Genomic DNA, 24,989 nt, shown 5'->3' on the forward strand with positions numbered 1-24,989 from the left:
TTAACACTGCCCCCCCCCCCCCCCCGAAACTTTCACATGGCATATTCACATTAACAATGTGCACCATCTTCACTTCCTACGGACCACTCTCTTGCATCTTCTCGTTGGCTTGGCGTGACTCATTCACAGAAAGTGCTCCTCGGTTCTAGGCCTACATTCTCCCAAGTCATGAGGCATCCATATTACTTGATACGTCATTATCCCTTTGCCCTCTTGAAATCAAAATCAAATAACTTTGGAATTACATGTATTGTTTGAATTTTATCTGGAACTTATAATTAAGTTTCTTCCATATTACTTCGGATGGAAGGCTTGCGATCCTAGACTAAGGAGTTGTGATATGCTAAAAGAATGAGCCACGTTTTTCTCTCACGCAACAACACTGTATACTTCAAATTATCATGATGTTTTCCTCAAAAGAAAACACACACCATGTATAATTAGTTTACGCTTCCATTTCCTTGTAACTATGATTTAGAACATTTAGAAATTCATACAGGTGCTTTTAACAATGTTTAAGTTGCTGCTGTTGTGTGTGTGTGTTTTTTTTTGTATGAGATAGATTTTGGTCGTCAGAATATTAAGTGACTATTGTATGTATTCTGCGATACATCATCGGCACATGGATTGACAGAGGTACAATGTATAATACACACCGTGCTGTTTCTTGTTTCTATTTTTTGTTTCGTTTTGTTTTGTTTTGTTTTGTTTTGTTTTGTTTTGTTTCAGGATGACATTGATAAAACACGCATTCTACCAGCTGGAAGCAAGTTAATTCCCCGTTTGATGTGAAGTTGACCTGGCGCTTATATAACAGACATTTTAGATTTAATGCTTGCCATGCAGTGCGTATATGGTGCCAGAAGAAGAAAAAAAGTGCTCAAGTAGGGCAGTTGAAATCAAATGCTGTGTGTGTGCGTGTGAAAAATTCAAAACTTCAATTGTCATCTTAAACAAATAAATGATGACTGACAACACAGATATTCGTGACAATGAAAAATGGTATGGCATTCTCACGAATTCAGAAAACAATAAAGGCAAGCCCGTTTGCGTCGATAACTCAGCACATGTGCAGTAAGTTACCGTTCAGAATGACCTGTTAAGGCTTGATATCTAGAATGTTTGTCATTGATGTTCCATCGCCTATCTATTGGATGCTCATATCTACTCGTGTTTGTTTGATTTTTATTCTAAATTGAATGGCTTGATCAGATAGTTCGATCGGCGTAAGTGATATTTAGTTAATAAGCTGTACAATGTAATAGCATAGAAAGCCTGTCGTCCACTTAGATGTAAGTAAATTTCAACATTTCCAGAATCAATTGCGCATTTTCAGGAAATGCAGTGCAGTTATACCATTGCCACCTTAATACCAGGCAACTGTCGCTTTTCATGAATGTCCAAAAATTGTCTCCTCTTGATTGGCAAAACGGAAGGCCTCATCGGCTCGTCGTTAATGTCCTCTTTCAAATCGCCTTCATTCCCCAGTGACGACACCCTCACAACTCGTCTTATCTGTTTGGATCCATTCAGGTCGCTGCCGCTTCCACTGATTGTGACCTCGGCAATTTCCCGCCCATTCAACTTGTTCGGATACAGAATGTAGAGTGATCCGTCCATTGAAAACGCTGGCATGCGCAGTAATGGATATGAACTAATTCCATGCAGTGGGATCTTAGGTGATCTTTGCCCTCTTGTCTTCTGCGTCAAATCATTTTGCGTCAACATATCACTATCACTAGTTTCGTTTATTTCCTGCACATCGACCAGTCTTAATTCTCCCTCAGATATTTCGGAGTTACGTTGCTCATTATCGTCATTGCTAGTACTCTTTTCATCTTGTGAGGAATGTCCAGACGAGTCACTGATAAGTTGATCCAATCTCTGAAGCAGTGAAGGCGGTTCTTCTGGGTAGGCGGATAAGGTGAACTCGTCTTCGGGAAACGTCGGCACTGTGGTCTCGAAAAGTGTAGGAGAGTTATCTCTTTGCGAGGATGGATCGCTGGCGTCACCACTATCTGGAATGGAGTCATCACGCACTTTAGCTTGTCTCGTCAAGGTCACAGACGGACAGGTTTTCATTCTTTGTCCACCTCCCGCCTCATTTACTACCGATGAGCATTTCCGAATGTCGGTTTCTCTTCCGGGAAAATGTGATTTTCGATTGTCATCTTCCCTTTGATATGCCAAATCATCTTCGTCACTCACGAATCCAACGTTGACTTTTCCCTGCATCGCCTGCTCGACCAGTTCCCACTCTGGTGTCTGCAAAAGTGGATCTGTAGCAAAGTGTTTCTCTCGCCCAAGACGCTCGACAATGTTCCCTACTTCTTCCAGAGTTTCGGAGGATACTTTGTGCTTCGGGTCTGTCTCGGCAGAGATATCGAGTGATGTGCCGCGATTCCTTTTGAGGTCACCATCCGAGTGATACTGCTTCCGTTCATCATGTTCCGCTTCCTGCACGTTGTCACTGCAACGGGAAGCATCCCTATTTTCCAAGTCAATTTGAGAATTTGCTTCAGCACTTAATGATGAAGATGGAGGTGATGACGTCTTCAGAAGATCCTCTTGGAGCTTCATGGTAGACATGATCTGCAGCGTCGTCCGCGGCACGCGATGTACCTTTTCGTGTTTCGTCGTCAACATTGACAGAAATCGCGAGGATCGAGGTGATGATCGAGGTGATGATCGATCACTAGTGAAGCCAACCTCCTCGGCGATGGGCGCAAGGAAGCGGTAATCGCTCCCGCGACCTCTCTGTGACCAACCATCATTCGATTCGTCATCGCCGTCCTCAGCGGAAGTAATGCTGATAACAGGTACCGTAGGCATAGAAGAGTGTTTCCTAGTGAGGTTCCCATGTTTGGTGCTCTTTTCACAATGTTCGCTGCGTATTTTGATTTGTTGCGCATGTGCCATCATCGCTTGCTGAAATGCCAACGTTACCGCCTGGGGGTCCGTGGACAGTGGGCCATGCAAGCGCACCGTTTGCTCACGATTCACTGATAATGGATTAGGGGTTTGCGTTACTTCCTGTTTACTTCCGTTTGTCTCATTAGGTGCAGCTCCTGGCGACATAACCCCACTGGAAGACGGTCTACTCGCCTGTTGACATAGGGATGTTTCCACAGGGATGTCTTCTGTGGAGACAATGTTTGGTGGCGCGCTGCTCCTTCTGCCTTTCAGCCTCCTCAGATCAGCTCGTCCCAGGATTCTGCCACGTATTTCCGCCTCTATTCGGGTCAGCTCCAGCTCTTGTAGGTCCTCATCATTTTCACCTACTGCCAGATGGTCAATTTGTGTCCCTCCGTAGGAGAGTCCGTTGTTATTTACTTCATAAGAACCTCTGTCGAAAGCGACCGTTCCACCCTCACGAAAAGCTGTTCTCGCAACGCTTCCTGCAGATGAAATTTGTCCCGCTACCGGAAAAGAATGATCGACAGATCTTTTTTCTTCGTGATTCGGAACCGAAGCTCCATTTTCAAATGTGCTGTCCAATTGAGGAACAGGTTCCTGGATATAGAATATCCTTTCAACGGTTTCGCTTGATCCTCGACCAGGCATGTTGACCGGAAGTGTGATGACATATCCATGTGAATCAGAGCTTTCCGGGTAGAAATATTCCCCGTCCTCCTTTCCAGAATATTCGCTCCAACTTCCAGATCCTGTACATGGAGAACAAAGACGAATTGAAACACTGTCTTGTTAGAATGTCGCGTATACACCTATTCCTTTTCAGCTAAGCTTTTATTCGATCAAGGCAGTTGTTTCAGCAAAGGGGCGCTGTTCTACAAATCCTGAAGAAAAAAACGACATTAATACAATTATACATATACAATAACCGCATTGACAAAGCTCAAGTTACAAAAGAAAACATGAATAGGTGCAAAAAACGAAACAAACATGCCAACAAACTCACTCAGCTTTCTAATACCAGACCAAGCGAAGGGTTTATAAATATTATTATTTTGTCCAATCTGAAATGATATTGTTTCGATAGATCGGCCATTTTGAATACACCTCTGCTTTTAAATTAATATGAATGCCACCCAACGGGTATTCTGCATATCTAGTTGTGACGCCCCTGAAATTTTATCGGAGGAGAGTTGTCAGCGTGCTATCATCAATATGGCCAACGACACTGGCCAGAGCACTGCGCACCATCCGCCAAAATGAAAGTTTGTAGAACTTTTTTACGAGGAAAACTATATTCAATCATTAATAAGCTTAATTGGTTGTAATAGACCATACGAACTTTGCATAGCGTAGTTTTATCTCTGTTTTTACCATTATTTAGCAACATTTTATGCCTGTCGTGGACGCGTTCCTATCAGTTAAATAACAAAATCATTTTGGACATTATACTACTTTCCTCCGTAGTCTGAGCGGAACATGTTCCCGACAAGATACAGACCGATCTTTCGGTCGTGTAGTTTGCTTAGGCGGTTATAGCTTGCAGGGGAGAACATAGCTACAGGGACAGTCAAGATCGAGGGAATCGTATACAGTTATACTGGTCTATACGCGATTGGTCTATCATGCGGTCCATATAAGGATAGCTCCACTAATAATTATCGCTGCATATTGTATAGAGGAGCAAAGAAGAAGCACATAGTGTAGTACATTATTCATTCGTGTCTGTTGCAACCACGTGGCAATATATCCTATACATTACCATTAACTTGTAACGGAGAGAGCATTGATGATGAAATGGCACAAAAATACTGAAGGCTAATGTTAATGAAATACAGTTGGATACATCTGATACATGAAGTCTGAGTGCTTGTGACGCTGCCGACATAATTTCAATTATTAAAGAAAATTAACGTTCTATATATTCTTAATTCGTTGTTCAGATTGCAACCATACAAGCCAGTAGGCCTAATTCACGACATAGACGATTTAATTCACGAGATATTTCAGTCATATAAACTTCAGTGTCTGAACAGTTTTGAAACCGAGTTATGATTGGGGTTGTTAATCAGACTGACGAACAGAGTGACTGATGGATGCACACGTGCGTTACTATAGACTAAACCCTTCTTGCAGAGACAGATGAGCTCTATTTACAACACATTGTAAGGCAGTTTGTCTTATTCTCGTATTGTTCAGACTTGAAAGGCTAAGAGTACGAGTGGTTTATTTTGTGAGGTCATGTTATGTTAAATTGGCTGATTTGACGCCTTTCTCTCCCTTATTAAAGTTATTCCCTCACAATTTCGACTTAATAATGATAAAGAGCAAAGGTAGTGAATTAATTCGTCTTTTCCGATTGCAAACCTGTCTCTGAGGGAAAAAAAGCAGCTTGTTGATAAGGATTTAATTGTTATAACCCGCACGTTCATAAGAACCATAGTAATAGACTTTTTCTACTATAGCATTTCAAGAGGTTTATCATGTTGAATATCTAATTTTTTTCTAGCAAAATATCTCAAAACATGATATCAGACCTCCCCCCCCCCCAGTATAATTGTCATTATTATGATTATGATTATGGTTATCATAATATCATATTGTTGTCATTATGATTATGAGTCTTACCAAACGTGATAGTGGAATGTGACCCTCCTGGTCTCACCACGGAGTAGCTCTATGGTCTTACCTTCGCTTGAGTAGCTGTCTCCGTGGTCTACGCTCCGTCGTGACCATTCGTCGTCAGGTAATGGACCCCCGTCATACGACGTTCGATACACCAGGTCGCCGTTCTGTCCGTGAGAGATCACGAAGATCCGAGAATCATTTTGTAGCGTCGACGTCGATCTCCGCTGGGTGTCCTCGACTAGGATTGGTCGAGCGGAATGAGCGGGATCGGCGTGGTCGATATGCACGACAGGGACAAGTGGCCAATCAGGGTACGCGTCTGCAGCCGTCGAAGGCACTGACGTCACAGGTTGATCTTGAGTGATAGTGTGATGTGCATGGTTGTTGGTCGCGGCGTGGATATTTACATCTTCGCACACATTTGTCACCATATTCAATCTGAATTTTAAAAAAAAAGATGCAACAACAACATAAACATAGTGAAATATTATGCAATTTGAAAACAGAAGTTTTATTTTGCTTTTGTTTTTACATCAATTGCTTCTGAAAAAGAAGTCTAGATTTTTATATGCAGTTTGATATATTTTCCCCTCCCTCTACCATGTCTACCCGCCTCCCCTCCCGGTCAAGAGCAGGATATAGCTTCTGATAAACACACAATGCTCACATACATGAGACTGACATCTTTCTTTCATATCTTTTCTTTCCTTCTGGTTGAAAATATGTGTCGTGCGAATTTTCGCTCTTTTTGTTTCTGTTTTCTCTTTTTCTCTTTAGATGACATTTCTAAAGACACCTTAACCAAGTTAATGAAAATTCATTCTTTCCACTAGGTATTGTTACGTTTTCGCCCTTGTATCTTCAACCCTTATGAACAGCATATATCCAGGCCTACTTATTATAATGAATGGCAATAGTGAATAAAACCAAAATCCAGTAAATCATTCTGTTGCATTATACGTGGAAATAGACTTTGTTATAAGAGTAAGAGATTTTTCGATCATGTATTGAAAAGACAAGAGAGAACGATAAGCTCATTCTATACGTCATCTCTCAAGTGATATCATATTTCCATTTCCGGGGATCATGGGCTGTATTGTCAATCACTGAGCCAGGGATGACGACTTAGATTGTATCTGTACACCCACGAGTAAACAGATTGGTTTTTCCATCAATATTTCATCCAGCTCATTAAATTTGTGATCCTCACCCTCTCAGCACCAGCTATACTAAATGTTCAAGGCATCCAGTCGCTTGTTCGGTGTCAAATTTGAGTCAAAAGGAAGGTAATTATGGACAAGAGGGGAACAGCCCATCATTATGCGAGCCTCCCTAACAGCGTTCTTTCTCACTATGTCTTCTAGGAAAACGTGTAATTGCTATCACTAAATCCGCAGCATCTTCGGAATTATGTCCGCCCCCCCCCCCCCCCCCAAAAAAAAAAAAACCGCAGCAATGGTTTGACCTGATCTCAGGAAATAATACTGATATTACAAATAATATCTCACAGTCGGCTGACTGGAGATTCGTCAGTTGGTCAGACCGTTGGAGAAAAAGCCAGTAACAACCCAGATGTAACGTACAGGTTGATTGTTATCTTTGACCTATAATCTTCAATGACTTCATGAATATCGTCATTACTAACAATCACATTTATTAGCTGCATTATATCCAATTTAAAAAAAAGTTAAACATGCTTAATGAGCTTTGTTTTCATAACGTTGTTAGAAACTTCAGCGTATACCTAAAGACTGTTGTCAGGAAGATTCGAGATCAAATATTTTGTTTGTTTGTTTGTTTGTTTATTTATTTATTTGTTTGTGTGGTTGTCTGTTTGGCCTTTCTTGCTTCCCCCTCCCAGTCATTATATTATCTCAATTATATTTATCAATGTTATATTTGATTGTGTGTTTGTTTGTTTGTTTGTTTGTTTGTTTGTTTGTTTGTTTGTTTGTTTGTGTCAAATGTATTTTGACAGAGTACTGAATGACGATTATTGATACTGCGTGGGGTTTGCTTTCTGTAGATCAATGAGTTGCCGCTCAGCGAACCAAGACATAAGATCGATAATCCAAGGCAAATGAGGCATTATACGCCATATCACAGCTGCGTGTCAGTGCTGGTGTCCTTCCCAAATTAATTGCCTGCGTCTGCGTGGCTAGATTAATCGTGTTTCTTGTTACTGCATGCTGTAGTTGTTTTCTTCTCGGTCGTTTTTCATTCGAAGGTCATTGTAGAAGATGTCAGTCAACTCATTCCATGAATAGTCTTCGCTATGACGTATGAGGCGATGTCCAGCAAGGATCAAAATAACGATGTTTTCGATTTGTATTGATAGTGTGTGCGGTTTGCCCGTTTCATATATTTAGGTGATACGCTATCAGCGTATCACCTATTGTGATTGTCAAAATCTCTCTTTATTTCTTTTTATTCTTCTTTCTTTCTGGACAATTTTGTGTCATCAATATCTCAAGAATGACATTACGGAATAACATGACATTTTCAGGGAACATGTCTCATGACAAAATCTAGCCACAATAAGGTTTTCATGACAGTAACATATCTATGACGTCATCTAGGCGCCATTTTGTGATTTTCGGACCATGTTACATGATCGATCATAACTTCATATCTAAAGGTCATGTCTGTATCATTTTCGGCGGACATTAAGTTCAGGTCACGCTCTATCATACATTTTAATGCTAATTACCTAAGACATTATTACGCGCGCGTACGCGCGCGTCAAACTTTTAAAAGGCTCAAAACAACTTACCAATGGGAAATCTCGAAGTTTCAGACAATTTTAAGCGTTTCGCGCGTTCGCGTCCGTCCGCACATTTTCGCGCGTAGTGCGCGTAAGCAAACTGAAAATGCACATTTTTTGACAGATTTGGATTCCTGATACATTAAGTAACAATATCCATTGATTTCCGATCAATTTTGACCTATAACAAAGGAATGCGTTGGCGTCAAAGTTGAAATTTCGTGTGCGCGTCTTTGTGCAAATATAGCGAAAAACATGTCTTTGTTTATTTCGCCATAGCTCTTTAAAACGTCTGGTTACCCTATGTTTTTATTGCATATTACAAAAACATATGAATTGGAAATAACGTTTCAAGTATTAATATTTCCATAATTACATTATGACGTCATCATATCATCATCTGAAATCAAAAAAGTGGAATTAATTTTTTTGAGGTACTGTTTCTGACATTCATTTGCTCGTATCTCTGTTGTTTAAGCTCAATATTATCCCAAATTCAGATATGTTGTACTTTGAACATTTGCCTTTCAGGTCCATGTCATGGTTTTGAAATTTAATGACGTCATCATACTTTAAATTGTGATTAAAGGTAAAGACGCAAAATCGGACAAGTTTACGTGTTATGTCTATGGGAGGGGATCTTTTTTAAAACCATGCATTGACTTGACAACGTTTAAGCACCTTTATCTCAGCTGATTCTGCTTCATTTCCTCTGAAACTTAAGTATGTTGTAGCTGAGACAATAAGCTGCAATAATCATGCATTTTCTTCTTCGAAATCTCCTCATCAGGTTGACAATTTTGCAGTTTAAAACTGAAAATGAGAATGGAATGTGGACAAAACGATTCCGATTCAGCTTTCACATACATAAGTTTACGTTCCTCATATTTTCTCGCCGAGACGTATGGCCGAGCGGTTAAAGGCGACGTCTCAGAGACGTGAGGTTGCGGGTTCGAACCCCGCAAGATCACGAAACAAAATACTTAGCTATTTTACTTTTTTTCTTCAATTTTGTATTACATATTCGTTCATGTAGAAATCACGTTCGTATATAAACGCACCTATACACACACACAGACACACAGACACACACCATATCCCTCTTTTTTGTGTTGGAGACCACATTGCTTCGACTGCTGCAAAACTTTGCAGGCTGACTTTGTCAAACCGATCATAGTATGTAATGACGACGACTGAGGTGCTGTACTTTGAAAAAATGTCTTTCAAGACCATGTCATTGTTTTGTACTTTGATGACGTCATCACACTGAAAATTGTGATTAAAGACAAGGTATCAAAACCAGCCGATTATAGGCTTTATGTCTACGGCGCGTATTTTTCCCAAGTTGCCAGAAATGGCATAGCGACATCAGTCGTTACAAGGCCTCATTTCCGTCTAGCAATGCAATACATGTTCACGCGGCCACGATTGTTGAGTGGGCATTGACTTTTTCCCCCTGTCATATCTATACATTTCTTTTTTGCCTTACCATTTCCGGGGATGTCCCGTGGCCGAGTGGTTAGAGAAACGGTTTTGCATGCACGCTCAATATAACTTCAAGGTGCCTATATCACATTCTTTTCTTTGTCGATCACAGATGACCGACACCTGATGACCCCAAGCGTATCACCTAACTCGTCAGCGTGACGAGTTTCATATCTCGTATAATATATTTCTTGTGCCACCAGGTCACAATCAGTCCCACGGACAAGGTATTTGGCATGAATATTTTACACTGTCTCTCAAACCTTATAGCACTCGGCATTACTATTATATTTGATGTGTTTATTTGCTGTGGCGCCGTGGCACACGAAATATCCAATGGAAATAATTTGGTACTAATCAGCCCTTTAATCTTCCTCGCTCTGTTCTGAATAACGCGAAATCATCTTATCAGTCCGTGAACCAGAATAGCTTCTCTCATTAGTATAATTATTTTGGTTTGCCGAAGGCTTTGTTTTTGTTTTGTTCTGTTTAATCCCTATTTTACATAATATACTAATATTTCTCCTTGGTTTTCATTTGTGCATTGTTGCCGTTTTTATTCTGCTCATAACATTTTTTAGAAGAATATATTACATGAACCCTCGTTCTGATGCAGCCCTTTACTCAGTTACTATATGACAACAACAACAATGATAATAATAATAATAATAATAATAATAATAATAATAATAATAATAATATCAATAACAATAATAATAACAATAATAATAATAATAATAATAATAATAATAATAATAATAATAATAGTGGCCTCTTGTATTGCGCTGAAGGCCATCAAGAATAATGCTCATGGCGCTCTTACGTCATAACCCGCATGAACAGTACATAATACAACCATACAATAATCAAATACGATAACATTTACTTATCAGAAAAAAACGAAATACAAACACAGACAAAACGTCATGTTTGATCTTTGATGATTTTTTTTATACTCTCAAACCTAAGCGCAGTTAGGTTTATGTAATACAGAGAGAGAGAGAGAGAGAGAGGGAGGGAGAGAGACAGACGGACAGACAGACAGACAGGGAGACAGACAGGGAGAGATGGGAGGAGGGAGGAGAGGAGGGAGGAGAGGCGGGAGAGAGAGATATTAAAGGACAAGTCCACCTTCAAATGCAGTAATATTAGTAGAACACATCAGTGAAAGTTTTTGGAAAAACGGACAATCTTTTCAAAAGACGTAGTTATGAATTTTTGAGGTATCTGCGCTGTCACTGCTGGATTAGAAGACTATATGTCACATGCGTATAGAACGATAATAAGGAAAATGCAAAGAGAATTAAACAAAATTTTATTTTGTGGAAAAAAAAATGCGCATTTCCTCGACTTGTCACTGACGTTATAGTTAAGGGCGATATTATTCCCCCTGCCTTCCGAAAGAGACAAGTCAACATGGTCAAGTGCTCTTTTATCGTGCGAGAAAAGTGAAAATATGTTGAATTTCTTTGTATCGTTCTATACACAAATAGTCATGTGACATCACAGGCTGTAGTAGTCTTCTAATCAAGCAGTGACTGAGCAGAAACTTTAAAAATTCATAACTTTTGGACGGATTGTTCGATTTTCCTCAACTTTCACTGATGTGTTCTGTTAATATTCTGTATTTTTCATTAATTTTTATCAGTAATATGTTTTGCTGTACATTTTAAAGGCAATGAAGATAAACTACCTAATAATAATATCGTCGGTTGAGAATGATAAAGGCGTTAAGTGACCACAAAACCCAGAGTGTTCGAGAAGACTTTAAGCCCTTCTCATTCTCAACAGACGCTATATAATCATTATGGCACTAACGTGATTGTATATCTGCATGTGCGATGATAATGCAGAAACCAATAAATCAAATCAAATCAATATTAGGCTGCATTTTCTAAATTCGCATTGTTACGGATTTTGATGATAGCATTTCAAATAACTATACGTCTTGTGAGTTAGACTATAGTCTGTTATCTGTGGTTACGTAACGCTTTGGAATGTAACGGTCTTGGTCTCGCTTTCCCCCATCTGCTATTCTTACTCTGCCTGCGACAAGTCCTTCTCCCATCCAAGTCCCTTTGATTTTCCCCGACTGTTATCTTCTCCTTCGGGACCACAGTGTCCTCACTCCACTGACCTGACCTGACCATGTCCTCAACTTGCCCTCAGCGAATTAGGTCAAGGACTAAGTTCTTAGGTCCAGCCTTCTGGCCATTATACCGTTATCTGTACTCTCTTGGGGCTTGGTCGCGTGCCGCCCAGGCCAGGCCCAGGGACGTATGAATGGTATAAATACCGGCTACTTGTAGCAGGGAGGTGGGAAGAGACCACCTCCCTGCTTGTAGAGATCAAAACATTGCGAGCTCGGACTATACTAAACACTTTTTGAGTCTCTCAGGGAGTCACCTTGCTAAAACACTGCGAATCGAGAGACTGTGAATTCGGGCTGGAGATCTGGTCAAGAGAATCTGTTCTGATTTGTATACACTGCGAGTTGGGATGAGACAATAAACTTGCTGTCATGTCCGGAAGAGATTGTGTCCGTTCTACTCTATTACTACTATATTAGCTGTTCTCTCACCTGAGTGACCGATTGAACTGCATGCTGAGTGTGTGGTGCCAGATTTTGCAATACATCTATGCACTAACTAATAACGAAGGTTCCCTGTATTCTCATCATCAGAAGGAAGGCAAATTTACCCTTTCGTTACAATATGTGGATGAAGGTGAACTTGTCCTCTAATGGCATATACAGGGATATGAATATACAGAGAGAATATCTGTTGTCTTGTACATAAACGTGTTGTATTTAACATTAAGTCTATAACAACTGTATGCAGGAAAGGGGTTTGGATTAGATACAGTGCAAATATCTCATCAACAGAGAGTCAAGGGTTGCAAAGGACACGAAAGCCCATGCCTAATGTATGTGTACTTCATCCGGATGTTCGCAGTGACTTAATTTTATTCCAGAAACCCGACATTCATTTCAAAAACAACAATAATGTATACGGATGTATATAATACGTGTGGCGGTCGAATACTTGCCTGTGATCGGGCACCAGTTCGGATCTGCCAGAAGATCGACAAAGCTCGCCTTGCAATCCAGCTTCCTCTAAATCTAAGCAGAAAAGAAGAAATACAAGGATGGATAACTAAAACAAACAGACAGCAGACATTAAGATTACAGTATTTAAAGTAATGATTCTTTGGTCGAGTTGTTTTTTATTGCAACTGATTGACGCATTGTCCTTCATACGCACAGATTATTCAGTGTTTTAAGACTTTTAGTTATCAGCCAAGATAAAAATCATGAGCATCATAGTACACAAATACTCGGGTGAATTATGCTATTATTAACATTCAAGATTAAATCCAAGATTGTTATCACAGCCGTTATACTGTTGACAAAACTGTCGTTATGAAATGTTATTATCACTAGTATGCCATAGTACGGGTTGCGTATAAAAACATACACTTAACGAGTTTATCAGTATACGCAATATAAAATCTCTTCTTTTCTCTCAGCATCAGAGACTGACTCTTTACTGACGTCTACGCATTTCTTGGAGCTAGGTATAATATTCGAAAAAAAAAACACTGTTATACAACATAAGGAATGTGCTGCCATTATGTATTTTGTCGATCAAATTACTGTATGCACAAATAGATAAACCCACTAAATTCCTTCAAAACTATCATGCAATAAGGAGTTAAGATGATTTTTCTGTTTTCTTTCGGGTGGTTTGCATGCATTCTTTTTCTTTAATTTCATGGTGATTTCAGATACTAATCATTTTTTTTTTAGAGAGAGATGCTTGTAATTGGTCTCTTTTGGAGTATTTTTTTTTTTACATAGATGCAATTATTTTCATTAAAAGAAAAATATATCTGTACATGTAGGTCCACAACATCTTGCGTCCATCAATCCATGCAGAGATGGATTCCCCCACCCTACAAAAAAAGAAGGAAAAAAAAAAGAAAAAAAATACGACCCTGCCAGGACTCGAACCTGGAATCCCCTGATTCGTAGTCAGATGCCTTATCCATTGGGCCACAGGGCCGTTACGTCTTCTTGTGTTTTATATTGAATTAGATTCTGTTTCTCTCCCGCTCTCTCTCCCCTTCTTTCCCCGTCTCTCTCTCTCTCTCTCTCTCTCTCTCTCTCTCTCCGTTCCAGCTGCTCCCAGGGACCTCTTTTCTTCTCACGTTCTCATGCGTGCCTTTCAGGGAGGTGGAAGAGATAACCACCTCCCGGTTCATTATTTGTACATGTATTTAGGTTTATTTTGATACAGTGTATACCACAGATTGATGTTCCATGGTTAGTTCAGTGATCGGTTTCATGTGCCCCCCCCCCCCCATCTATCTATTTATCTATCTACATTATAATTATTTATACATCCTTATGTTTCTCTTTCTCTTCCTTTCTAGCCCGCCTACTGATCTCTCTTCCCCGTGTATGACAGAGAAGTTATACCGAAATATATGCCTATGGGGTTATGTCCCGGGTTATGTTCCTGAATATTACCATGTTTGATAGTTAACTATAGGGGAAGAAATCTCTTATATATTTGTATCAAGGTATTCCATTTCTAATAATATTTCTTATTATGTCTACAGCTTTCTTTATGATCTCTTGTTTTAATTTTTGATTAGACCAATAGGTGATAGATCGCCAACTTAAGTTGAAACCTACTAGTATCATGAGTTTGTTGTTTCTTCAATGAAATTATAAACAGAGTTATTTTGTTTGTCATAATTTTTCTGTCTCACCTGTTTCAAAACGAAATGCTATAGAGATGTAGAATGGTTTTGCGTTGTTTCATGTAACCAGGAATCATGGAGCTGTAGAATTGTGGAACATGATAACATATCAATACACAGTATTAGGGCGTCAATTGGTTTGTAGCTTCATGGTAATAAGTTGGTATCAGAGTTCACAATGTTATGTACTGTACATGTACTAGTATACAAAGTCTACCTTTCGGACATTTCTGTGCCTGCGAAGCAGGTTGATATGTTTGATCCCGCAATAGGAAACACAAAAATACCCCAGCATATCAATTTATGTGCTTTCTCTTCACAGATGACGCAATTTGCTTGTTTTACTACCCCAAATTTGCTTATAGGAAATGATTATTGTTGAAGAATACACAGCGCCATATCTGCCAGCGAGCATAAATGGTGTTAGGGTCTGAAAAGAAGACTTGCTTTGGATCAATAATTTTGCGGTCTCGCGCGAATACACAGAAACCTCATTGGCGCGCTTTCTCGCTGTGTACAATACAAGCATGCAACGTTATTATACTGTGTAACACACATACAAGCATGGAGCGGCCCTGTGGCCCAATGGATAAGGCATCTGACTACGAATCAGGGGATTCCAGGTTCGAGTCCTGGCAGGGTCGTTATTTTTGCTTTTATGCCATTGGCGTTTTGTAATCATTTCTTGTTTTAGCAATATCCTAAGTGCATGGATAACTTCACTTCCGTGTATTTCGTGTGACATCTTCTGAAATCACGATACTAGTAGTAGTTATAAGCCCGAGAAAACCTTTTGACCTCTCCAATACAATGTTTGTCCATACTACATGTCTCAATACACCCACAGCTAATAATGATATTGATAATAATAATAATAATAATATTGATAATAATAATAATAATAACAATGATAATGATAATGATAATATTAATAATATTAATGATAATGATAATGATAATGAGATGTGCTATCCCATCCAATATTTATGTATCGCCGAAAAACAATCATTTACCAAGAAAGGCTAAGGGGTGTGCGAGTATTTTTTTTTCCTGCGTGAGTATTTAAAGGATAGCTCCTTTCCCACCCCCACCCATTTCACTCCTGACACAATTCTATCGAAGGGCACGGGCTCAAAATACATATTTGCAATAATACATAATTATCTTAGATCCTCACTTCCAATGGTATGATTATACTGTAGTATAGTTGCTGCAAGTCTGTCGACAAGCATTGAATAGTCTTTTAAGATAATTTGCGGTCGATCATGATTATTGTTTTCTTTGTTACATTGAAATGTTGTGATGTGAGTTGTAGATATCCGTACTTTGGACTATACAATATTTGAATTTCGAATGGCTCATTCACAATAGAAATGTAGCATTGTAAATCATTCGCAGTTCAGCATTTAAACTACGATGACAATATTTAAAAATGATACTGAATTAAACTGAATGTTAGAAAAAAATGCATGCAAAAATTTTAGTTCATCATAACAGTAAAGCAAATTATCCATGGGACAGTCTCAGTTCAAACATGTGGTTTCTGTTAAGTAAGGAGCACCCATATTTTTTTTCTCTCTTTTTTTTTTTGTCTATCACAGTAATGCTCACTTAAACCTCGGTAGTGGGTAGTCCTAATATATATATGTATATATATATATATATATATATATATATATATACATATATATGTGTGTGTGTTTATGTTTATATGTATGTATGTATGTATATATATATATATATATATATATATATATATATATATACTAGGTGTTACCACAAAAAAATTCCCACTTTTGATCCTGAATAGTTCAAAAACTATACATCAGATAACACTGACATTGATATGAGCAATAGCTGAATAGTGTACAATCTTGTTGGAGGCAATTTTAAAACGACAGCATAAATAGTTCAGTTTCATGAAATTAAACATTAATTTTTCAGTTAGGTTGCAGATTTTGCTCTATTTCAAGTTCAACCCTCTGCACAAAATTTTAACTTCGCACAGAAGTCAATTGGTGTGTATATTATATGGGAGTGTGTAGTTGACACCCAGACAATGGTCCTGAGGGAATTTGAATGCTCAATTATTTTTTCATGAGGAATTACACTATCACAGCTAGTCTTTATTCATTCTGGAATGTGGTGTGTGCAAGAACATGGAAACATGTTTTACTTTTTTTCATGTACATACATTTCACCGTTTGCTAGGAATTCAGACTAGCAGTGCCAAGGGCAAGCTATCATGAATAATCAATAAGCATTCATGTGCCTTGGGGCAGAGCTCTGAACAGGTGGTATCCAGATCCATTGTTCAGGGTCTGATAAGTACACACTCACATACACATCATTAGTTCCTGTGTAAAGTTCAGGTTTTGTACAGAGGGTTCAAATTTGACCAAAATCTGGAACCTTACTTTGAAATTGATCATTGATTTCATGAAACTGGTAATGGTTTTCATATTCAAATCACCTCCAACTAAATTGTACACTACTCGGCTGTTGCTCATATCAATGACAGTTTTATCTGATATATAGTTTTTGAGCTATAAAGGATCAAAAGTGGGAAATGTTTTTTGTAACATAAAGAGTTTTCATTCTTCTCAGCGTCACTGAAGTTAACGCAAATTTTGGTTGTGTATTTAAAAAAACATGTATTACTATATATTGATGCTGGTTACCTTGTTGTTATTGCTGTTTATTTGATAATTTACGATTTCGAATAAATTTAAGTTTTTGTTCTGAAAGTACATCAGGTTCATGCAGGATACCTGTGGGTGTTTTTTTTCTCTCTCTCTCTCCCATTTCGACCCTAATTCGTTCCATGCGCATTCTATACATAGATAATGTTCATCGAGCTAATCGTTACGGTGATTCTCGTTATCGTTTGGTAGGCCTACGCATGGTTTACATTGTAAATGGACCAATTTTCGTGAATTAATGACATATACTTAAAGTTACATCACGCTTTCGTAATTAAGCTATAATCTGTAGAATGGGATTGAGTACATGCAGCTAATCAATTTCAAACAGGATGCAATGCTTACAGCTATTTCACACATACACACACACACACACACACACACACACACACACACTCTCTCTCTCTCCTTTTGTTGTCTAAAGTTGATGGTTAAAAAGAGTTTGATTTTTTTGAATTATAGTAAGGCTGTTCAAAAGTTTGTTATGTATACCCATGCAGGGTCACGGATCTGGATGAAACATTTGGCCTTCATCCATAAACGCCGACGCGTATAGATAATGTGATTTGCCAATTCTTATTCGCAGAGTTCTTTGAAATATTTGCTTTCATATACTCTTTGGTGTGAAATTTCATTCAGCACGAACGTCACAAATTCCGTAAGTTATCATTGTATGACCTTGGGTGGGAATACAAATTTGCTGTGATGGTTATATGACAGTGTAAAGATAACTCGGTTTGACAACTAAATGTCCAAACGTAAAGAAGAAACAGCTAAACGTATGATAGATGGTAATGTTTAGTGCTAGAACATAATCATAATAACGGTAACTGAGCTGAATTAAAGATAATAAAAGTTTTGGTACCTCAAAAGTTTCCCTGAGTTTCCTTGTCTTAGTTTGTGTTTCAGGTTAAAGTACCTTATAGCTAACACTGTGAGACTTACTCGCCCCAAAGTGCTCTCATGTCTCAGTAATCATGCAATAATGGTTTCGTACCAGAGCATCCCAGAGCGGGCTCTGAAAAAAATCAAACGAGCCGTTACTTTAACTCGACGCGGTACCGCGACAATCAATATACACGTATTGTATACGAAACCATTATGGCATGATTACTAAGACATGAGAGCACTTTGGGGCGAGTATAAGTCTCACAGTGTTAGTTATATGAAAGGTACTTTAACCTGAAACACTAAGACAAGGAAACTCAGGGAAAATTTTGAGGTACCAAACATGCCAAAACTTTATGTTATCTTTAACTTTGATGGGCAGGATTTTTTTATCATAATAATTATTCAAGATTGTTTATCATAATAAATACGCTCATCACTCTATAATTCCCCTGGGGAAATGAAATATATCGTTTCATAGAGGGTTAACTTTCATTGTCATGATCACCTGGGCCTGCACTGTCATTACCATCCTGCGTAATGTGTAATTTGAGAGACTAATGATTAATTATTACAGTAACTAAGGATAAACAAAGACAAATGGAAAATTATTTACGCATAAATTGTATAATTTACACATAAATTGTATACATTAACTATAGTTGAAGACAGAATGATAAGGCAACCACGAATCAAACCCATAATAACGTAGCAATGAATCGTAATACATGGATGTCTATATAAAAGTCTATGTTTTGATCGTGTAAGCTGTAATATGAAACATTTCACACATTTATATTTGTGTGTATATACGGAAATTTTTATCACATAATGAGTTGATATTCTTGTTAATTTCATACATTTGCGTATGAAGTTGTTAAAAAGAAAGAAAATCGTTAAGAGAATGACATGGGAAATTAGTTGAGATGGGGGATTCAGATTTGAACTTTTGCGAGATAATTAGAAACCACGTATAGGAAATATTGAAGAGCACACATTCAAAGGAATTCAAAGTTTGTTTGATGAAAATCAGTTTTGAAATGGGGTAAAAAAAGTAAAGTAAAACAAAGTGGTCCTAATAAAGGGTGGGTCCCACCTTTTATTGGGGCTACTTTGTCTGTGGAACATTCAACCATTTCAAAATCATTTTTCATCAAGTAAACATCCAATCCCTCCTTAGAATTGTATGCCTCTTTCATATTTCATGAGTTTTTTTTATTATCACACAAAAAAAGCTGAAAACCTGAAGCCCCATCTCAACCAATAAACTAAACGATCCATGTAAGTTTAGTGCACATGCATTGATTATGACATTGTGAAGTGTTGAGATAGGATTAGAAGATAATCGAAAAAAAAACGTGTAAAAATATTCCGACCCTGCCAGGACTCGAACCTGGAATCCCCTGATTCGTAGTCAGATGCCTTATCCATTGGGCCACAGGGCCGCTGTACTCTTGACCGTGAACGAAAAGTATAGACTCCTTTTTTTTTCCTTCGCATGCGCACCGCGGTTTTCATCTGTCAAACTGTTCTTGGAGCACTTTATATGAATATGCAAAAGATGTATAGCTAATTTTTAACGTCATTGTCATTGATCGTCTTAAACAATCATATTTCATGCAGTGGACCATCTTTATAAGCAGAGCTTGACTAGGAAGATGGCCCCAGATAAATTTACAACACAATAAGTGAAACCATCTTAAAACACTATAAATTAAACTATCTTCATAAAATTCCATATCGCCATTCACGATATACACGATATAGTGAACAGTATCTTTAGTGCAGTAGGTGCATATAGCGCTGTGAGGTGTATTGTGGTGTGATGATGTTGGTCTGTAGAAGTTTGGCATATCGTATGACATAGCATGCAGTGAGAAAAAAAAAACCATCTATACCTTTTGTTCACGGTCAAGAACACGGCGGCCCTGTGGCCCAATGGATAAGGCATCTGACTACGAATCAGGGGATTCCAGGTTCGAGTCCTGGCAGGGTCGTGTCTCTTTTCTTTTCACCTTCTACTTTGTGATTTTTTTTTTTAAAATCAAATCTCAGAAACTTTTCGCAATGATGCATGCATGTGCAGTATATATATATATATATATATATATATATATATATATATATATTATTGTGTAAATGTTTAAAAACATCGTTTATCCCATTACGCGACCTCCCTCCCATATATATATATATATAGAGAGAGAGAGAGAGGGAGAGAGAGGAGGTCGCGTAATGGGATAAACGGTATTTTTAAACATTTACAAGATTTTTTAAAGTCAATCATCAGACAGAACAAATCGAAACCTTTCTAGTGTTCGTGAAGTATTACAACGAATATCCCATATTTTCTTTGATTTTTAAGCAATTTTAATTGCAAATACCTCATACCAACAAGAATGGATTTGACTCAGTTTCAATATGTCTTATTGTTTATTTCATCATAATCGAAAAGTGTACTAGTACCACGTAGGGCTATTAACTATTGTTTATTGCACACAATACCTGCATACACACATCTGTCGATTTGTTGTATGCACATAAGTAATTGCGAATAATAGTGTATGTACAAATCGCTCACTCATTAATTAATGCATCTTTCTTTTCTTTCTAAATTCTTTTTTTTTTCATGTGAGAGCTTGTTGGACTGCTCAATACTTTCCTTAACGCTCTCCTACTTTCCTAACACTTTCCTACCCACTTTCCTAACGCTTTCTCAACAGATATCAACTCGGGATTGAGCATGCGCCTTCGTGCCGTGTGCAAAATGTGTTACAATCACAGTGGTTACAATACAGGTGCAAACCTTTGCAGTGTCGCGCCGTACGCTGCAGCCCACTGCACTTTTGCATACCGATGGCTGTCGTCAACGTCAGTGCAACGGGCAGAGATGATGAAAAGAGTCAAATCAATGTAAAATGTGCTGGAAATATACTTTCACAAGAAGATCAGCTCAATATGATAACATGCAGTTGAGATAAACACCAGGCACAGGTCACTGAAACTTTTCAAAAAGTTGTACTCGCGACACGGTCGAGCTGGCATTGACAATACATGTACGTACGACGATATGCATAATGCTGTGCGTGCGTGAGACATTGACGTTGCCTGTGCCATGTACAAGTATTGTAACACATTTTGTGCACGGCACGAACACGCATGCTCAATCCCGAGTTGATATCTGTTAGGAAAGTGGGTAGGAAAGTGTTAGGAAAGTGTTAGGAAAGTAGCTTTGTGTTAGGAAAGTATTGAGCAGTATAACTAGCTCAATATGGCGCCTCACAGGGCCACTGTGTTCTTGACCGTGAACAAAATTTATAGATTGCTCTTTTTCCTTTGCATGTGCACCCGGTTTTCATCTGTAAACTGTTCTTAGAGCACTTTATATGAGTATGCAAAAGATGTAGATGACGTCACGATAATTGTATCAAATTTTCCCATTGATCGCATACCTTCTTAAACAGTATCATATGAAATTTGAAATGCAGGGGACCATCTTTATGAGCAGAGCTTGACTAGCAAGATGGCCCCAGATAAACTTACAATACAATAAAAAAAAAACACTATATAAATTCACGACAATTATAGTGAATAGTAGTGCAGAAGGTGCTTATAGCGCTGTGAGGTGTGCGTTGTGGTGTGATGATGTTGGTCTGTAGAAGTTTGGCATACGGAAATGACATGACATGCAGTGGGGGGAAAAAGACACCTATCTCTTTTGTTCACGGTCAAGAACACGGCGGCCCTGTGGCCCAATGGATAAGGCATCTGACTACGAATCAGGGGATTCCAGGTTCGAGTCCTGGCAGGGTCGAATTTTTTCCCCCTTCTACTTTGTTATAATATTCTTAAAATCTTATTTCAGAAACTTTTCGCAATGATGCATACATGCGCAGTGATATTACGTTATAGAGAGAGAGAGAGAGAGTAGAGAGAGTAACATTTACACCATTTTTTGAAGTCCATCATCAGACAGAACAAATCGAAATCTTTCGAGTGTTCGCGAAGTATCATAAATAATATTTCATATTTTCTTCTAATTTTCTTCGATTTTAAGCAATTTTGATTGCAAATGTCATATGAACAAGAATGGAGTTGACTCAGTTTGCCAACTTTTTTAAAATGTGTCTCAGTGTTTATTGCATCATAATCAAAAAGTATCACGCAAGGCTATATCGTTTATTGTACACACACACCTGCACACACACACATCTATCGATTTGTTATATGCGCATAATTGCGAATAATTGTCTATAAATCACTCACTCATTCATACATCTTTCTTTTCTTTCTATCTTTTTTTTTTCTTTTTCAAGTGAGAGCTTGCACTTACATCTAGTATTGTCGGCTGCCAGGAATGTTGACTCCACCTCCCTACAGCAAATTACATCGTAAAATGCCGCTCGGTAGTTTCCACAAGTCGCCAGAATTACGTAAGGATTCAGCGTGGAACAGACAGTCAGAATACGGACTATGGCGAAATCAAACTTGGCGCCAATTTCGTACTGAGACTGTGCAAGTATCACAGCAATCTGTAAAGGCATACACAGACAGGGCAGGGGAAAGATATTAACGAATCCGTATTATAATGTCGAACTTTTGGTTACGATACATTATGCACGATAGGCGTAATCACGTGCCTACGTCCTACGATGCTATTAAGTCATCATTTCTCGCTACATGATTCAGTTATACATATTGAAATCAAAATTATGAGTTGCTTATTATGGAAATGGCGAAAATTGATTTGTTGGTGGACAGACGTTCAACAGCATAAGATCTAATTGTCATTTCATTTAAATGTCATCATTCTTATCAAATGCCCATCATAATTGCATGCTCATCACTGTTATTGCAACTGTTAGTTATCATCCCATTGTATTTCTTTGCATTTACACAAATTAATGCTGTTGTCTCTCTTTACTTTTCTTTTGTTTTTCTCGAAGATACCTACTGTAAATGGCAGAGCACAAATCCACAGCCAGAGGGAGAGTAGGCAGCTAGAGAATGTCACGGATTGTACCTCGTCCTGTCGTCTGCTAGGTAAAGTGGCGTCACAATGGACATTTCTGTCTACACCATCCTTGGTTGGCGAACTACGGTCATGTGACCTTTGGCAAAGTAACGACACGTGACAGAACAATGATACCTGTAGGAGGCAGTACATGAGAACCACGAAGGCGATGGCGAAGGCGCGCGTGTGAGTCGTTTTAGGAGTGAACTCAAAATGACAGTAGCTCCCCGATGTATCAGCAAGGGACACCATGTGAGCTTCTCGCATAAGGGGCACAGCCGATAGGACGAAGATCAAGAATAAGCCTCCTATTGCGGCGTACATTAGTCTCTCCGCCATCACCTCCGTTAATCTGCTGCGTCCACTCACGACGAGATACCTCTCTACGGCAAGCGTTGTCGAGATCCACATCGATCCCACCCTTAGCGTTAAGGCCACCCATCCCATGAAGTCGCAGACGGACTGGTTGTCGACCACATTCCAAGAGGTCAGGTAGGCGACCGTTGCTATCAGACAGGGCACCAATGCGTAGAGCAACTCCAGGCAGCTGAAAGCGAAGATGAGTTTGTGAAACGCCATCCATCCGCCCCTTGGCATTGCTCTCACCACAAACCCAACCGCTGCGAGAAGGATGATGTTACCGATGGTTGCTAGGGCAACCAAGACCGCGAGTGAAAGGCCAGCTGCGATTGCGTTTATTTCTGGGTCGAAAGAAGCATTTTGTATTGCTTGTCCCCCCAGCTCCATCCTACCCGATCGGTTAGTTTCGTCTAGCACGTTGAGCTCATTCAATTCGCTTTATTCTGCATCACTGAAAACCTCATGAGCGTCATCTCCACCGATACGTAATGTTTGGTCCTCAGTTGCTTCATTTTTTAGGCTATACGTGAGCAAAAACACTAAACACAATCACTAAATCATCAATCACAATAGAAAAATGTCTAACGCTGATCAAATATCTCGCCTGTGAAGAATTTTCTTGTACCCTTTCGTGATACATTGAACTTTCACATTTGGAAGCATAGTCCTCATCACCATGATCACCGCTAACGTCTGTGTTTTCAAGTGGTCCTATGACTGTTTGTCGTATCGTCTGTCAAAGTCGGGGTTCCCCTTCTTATCGCTATGTGTCGTCCAGTCGAAGACTCTCTCTTTAGAGGACCATGATGACCTTCATGTAATGAAAAAAATATATATGCATGAATAAAAGAAAATAAAGAAAATATTAACGGTGAATTTGACTCAGTTTTTACTTACGTTGGTGATATTTTATGTCTGTTTTTCATTGTACTGCTCTGCTCAAGGCTAACCAGTGCAACCATTTCAGTGCTTCGTCATTATTTTGACGCTCGTGGAAGGTGTAAAAATAGAGATAATGATTTCTGGAGTTGTGGATTGTACATATTGAAGGACGCCCAGCTATGATAATGCGACCAATCAACCTCGTTCTAATTGAAGCACCACTATATACACTGCGCTGCCCACAAGCACACGTGCACCGTCTGGGATTTACTTAGTACATTTTTTTTTTTTTAGGCCTATCGTTCGCCGACGCTCCTCGGTCAAGCTGTGAAAACTACGAAAATTTAAATCGTGGTCAGAGACTCAGAGGAACTGAGCAATGTGTGATAACTCAGAGGGTGAGATAAACTAATATGTAAGAGGAAATCATGTTCAACGAGAGCAGCGTAAAGAGGGCTATTGATTATACAAAAGAACAAATACAAATTCAAAGGCATTATCTATTTTGTATACTGGTAGATGATCTTAAATGAAAGCCGTCTCGGTAATCTGTCTCTATAAATCAGTCTTGATAATTGTAGTAATT

General features: G+C 38.8%; 1 protein-coding gene and 5 non-coding genes across 6 annotated transcripts; 3 read left to right on the plus strand and 3 right to left on the minus strand.

Moving 5' to 3' along the window:
- Positions 1-1,350: 1,350 nt before the first annotated feature.
- On the minus strand, positions 1,351-23,908 carry LOC139733191 (uncharacterized). Its single transcript, XM_071644034.1, has 6 exons — positions 23,102-23,908; positions 22,481-22,679; positions 12,839-12,911; positions 5,603-5,979; positions 3,087-3,665; positions 1,351-3,029 (listed from the first exon to the last, which is right to left on the minus strand). Exons 1-6 carry the CDS (start codon positions 23,906-23,908, stop codon positions 1,351-1,353), a joined length of 3,714 nt encoding a protein of 1,237 aa, XP_071500135.1.
- Positions 13,782-13,854, minus strand: Trnar-acg (transfer RNA arginine (anticodon ACG)). The gene has a single exon. It is a non-coding gene; the product is annotated as a tRNA-Arg (tRNA).
- Trnar-acg (transfer RNA arginine (anticodon ACG)) lies at positions 15,129-15,201 on the plus strand. Its single transcript has one exon. It is a non-coding gene; the product is annotated as a tRNA-Arg (tRNA).
- Positions 19,520-19,592, minus strand: Trnar-acg (transfer RNA arginine (anticodon ACG)). Its single transcript has one exon. It is a non-coding gene; the product is annotated as a tRNA-Arg (tRNA).
- Positions 20,072-20,144, plus strand: Trnar-acg (transfer RNA arginine (anticodon ACG)). The gene has a single exon. It is a non-coding gene; the product is annotated as a tRNA-Arg (tRNA).
- Positions 21,889-21,961, plus strand: Trnar-acg (transfer RNA arginine (anticodon ACG)). The gene has a single exon. It is a non-coding gene; the product is annotated as a tRNA-Arg (tRNA).
- Positions 23,909-24,989: the final 1,081 nt, after the last annotated feature.

Source organism: Diadema antillarum, unplaced genomic scaffold, assembly GCF_040938485.1.
Source record: "Diadema antillarum isolate AM-2024a unplaced genomic scaffold, OU_Dant_1.0 seq00000462_RagTag, whole genome shotgun sequence".
Classification (NCBI taxonomy): domain Eukaryota; kingdom Metazoa; phylum Echinodermata; class Echinoidea; order Diadematoida; family Diadematidae; genus Diadema; species Diadema antillarum.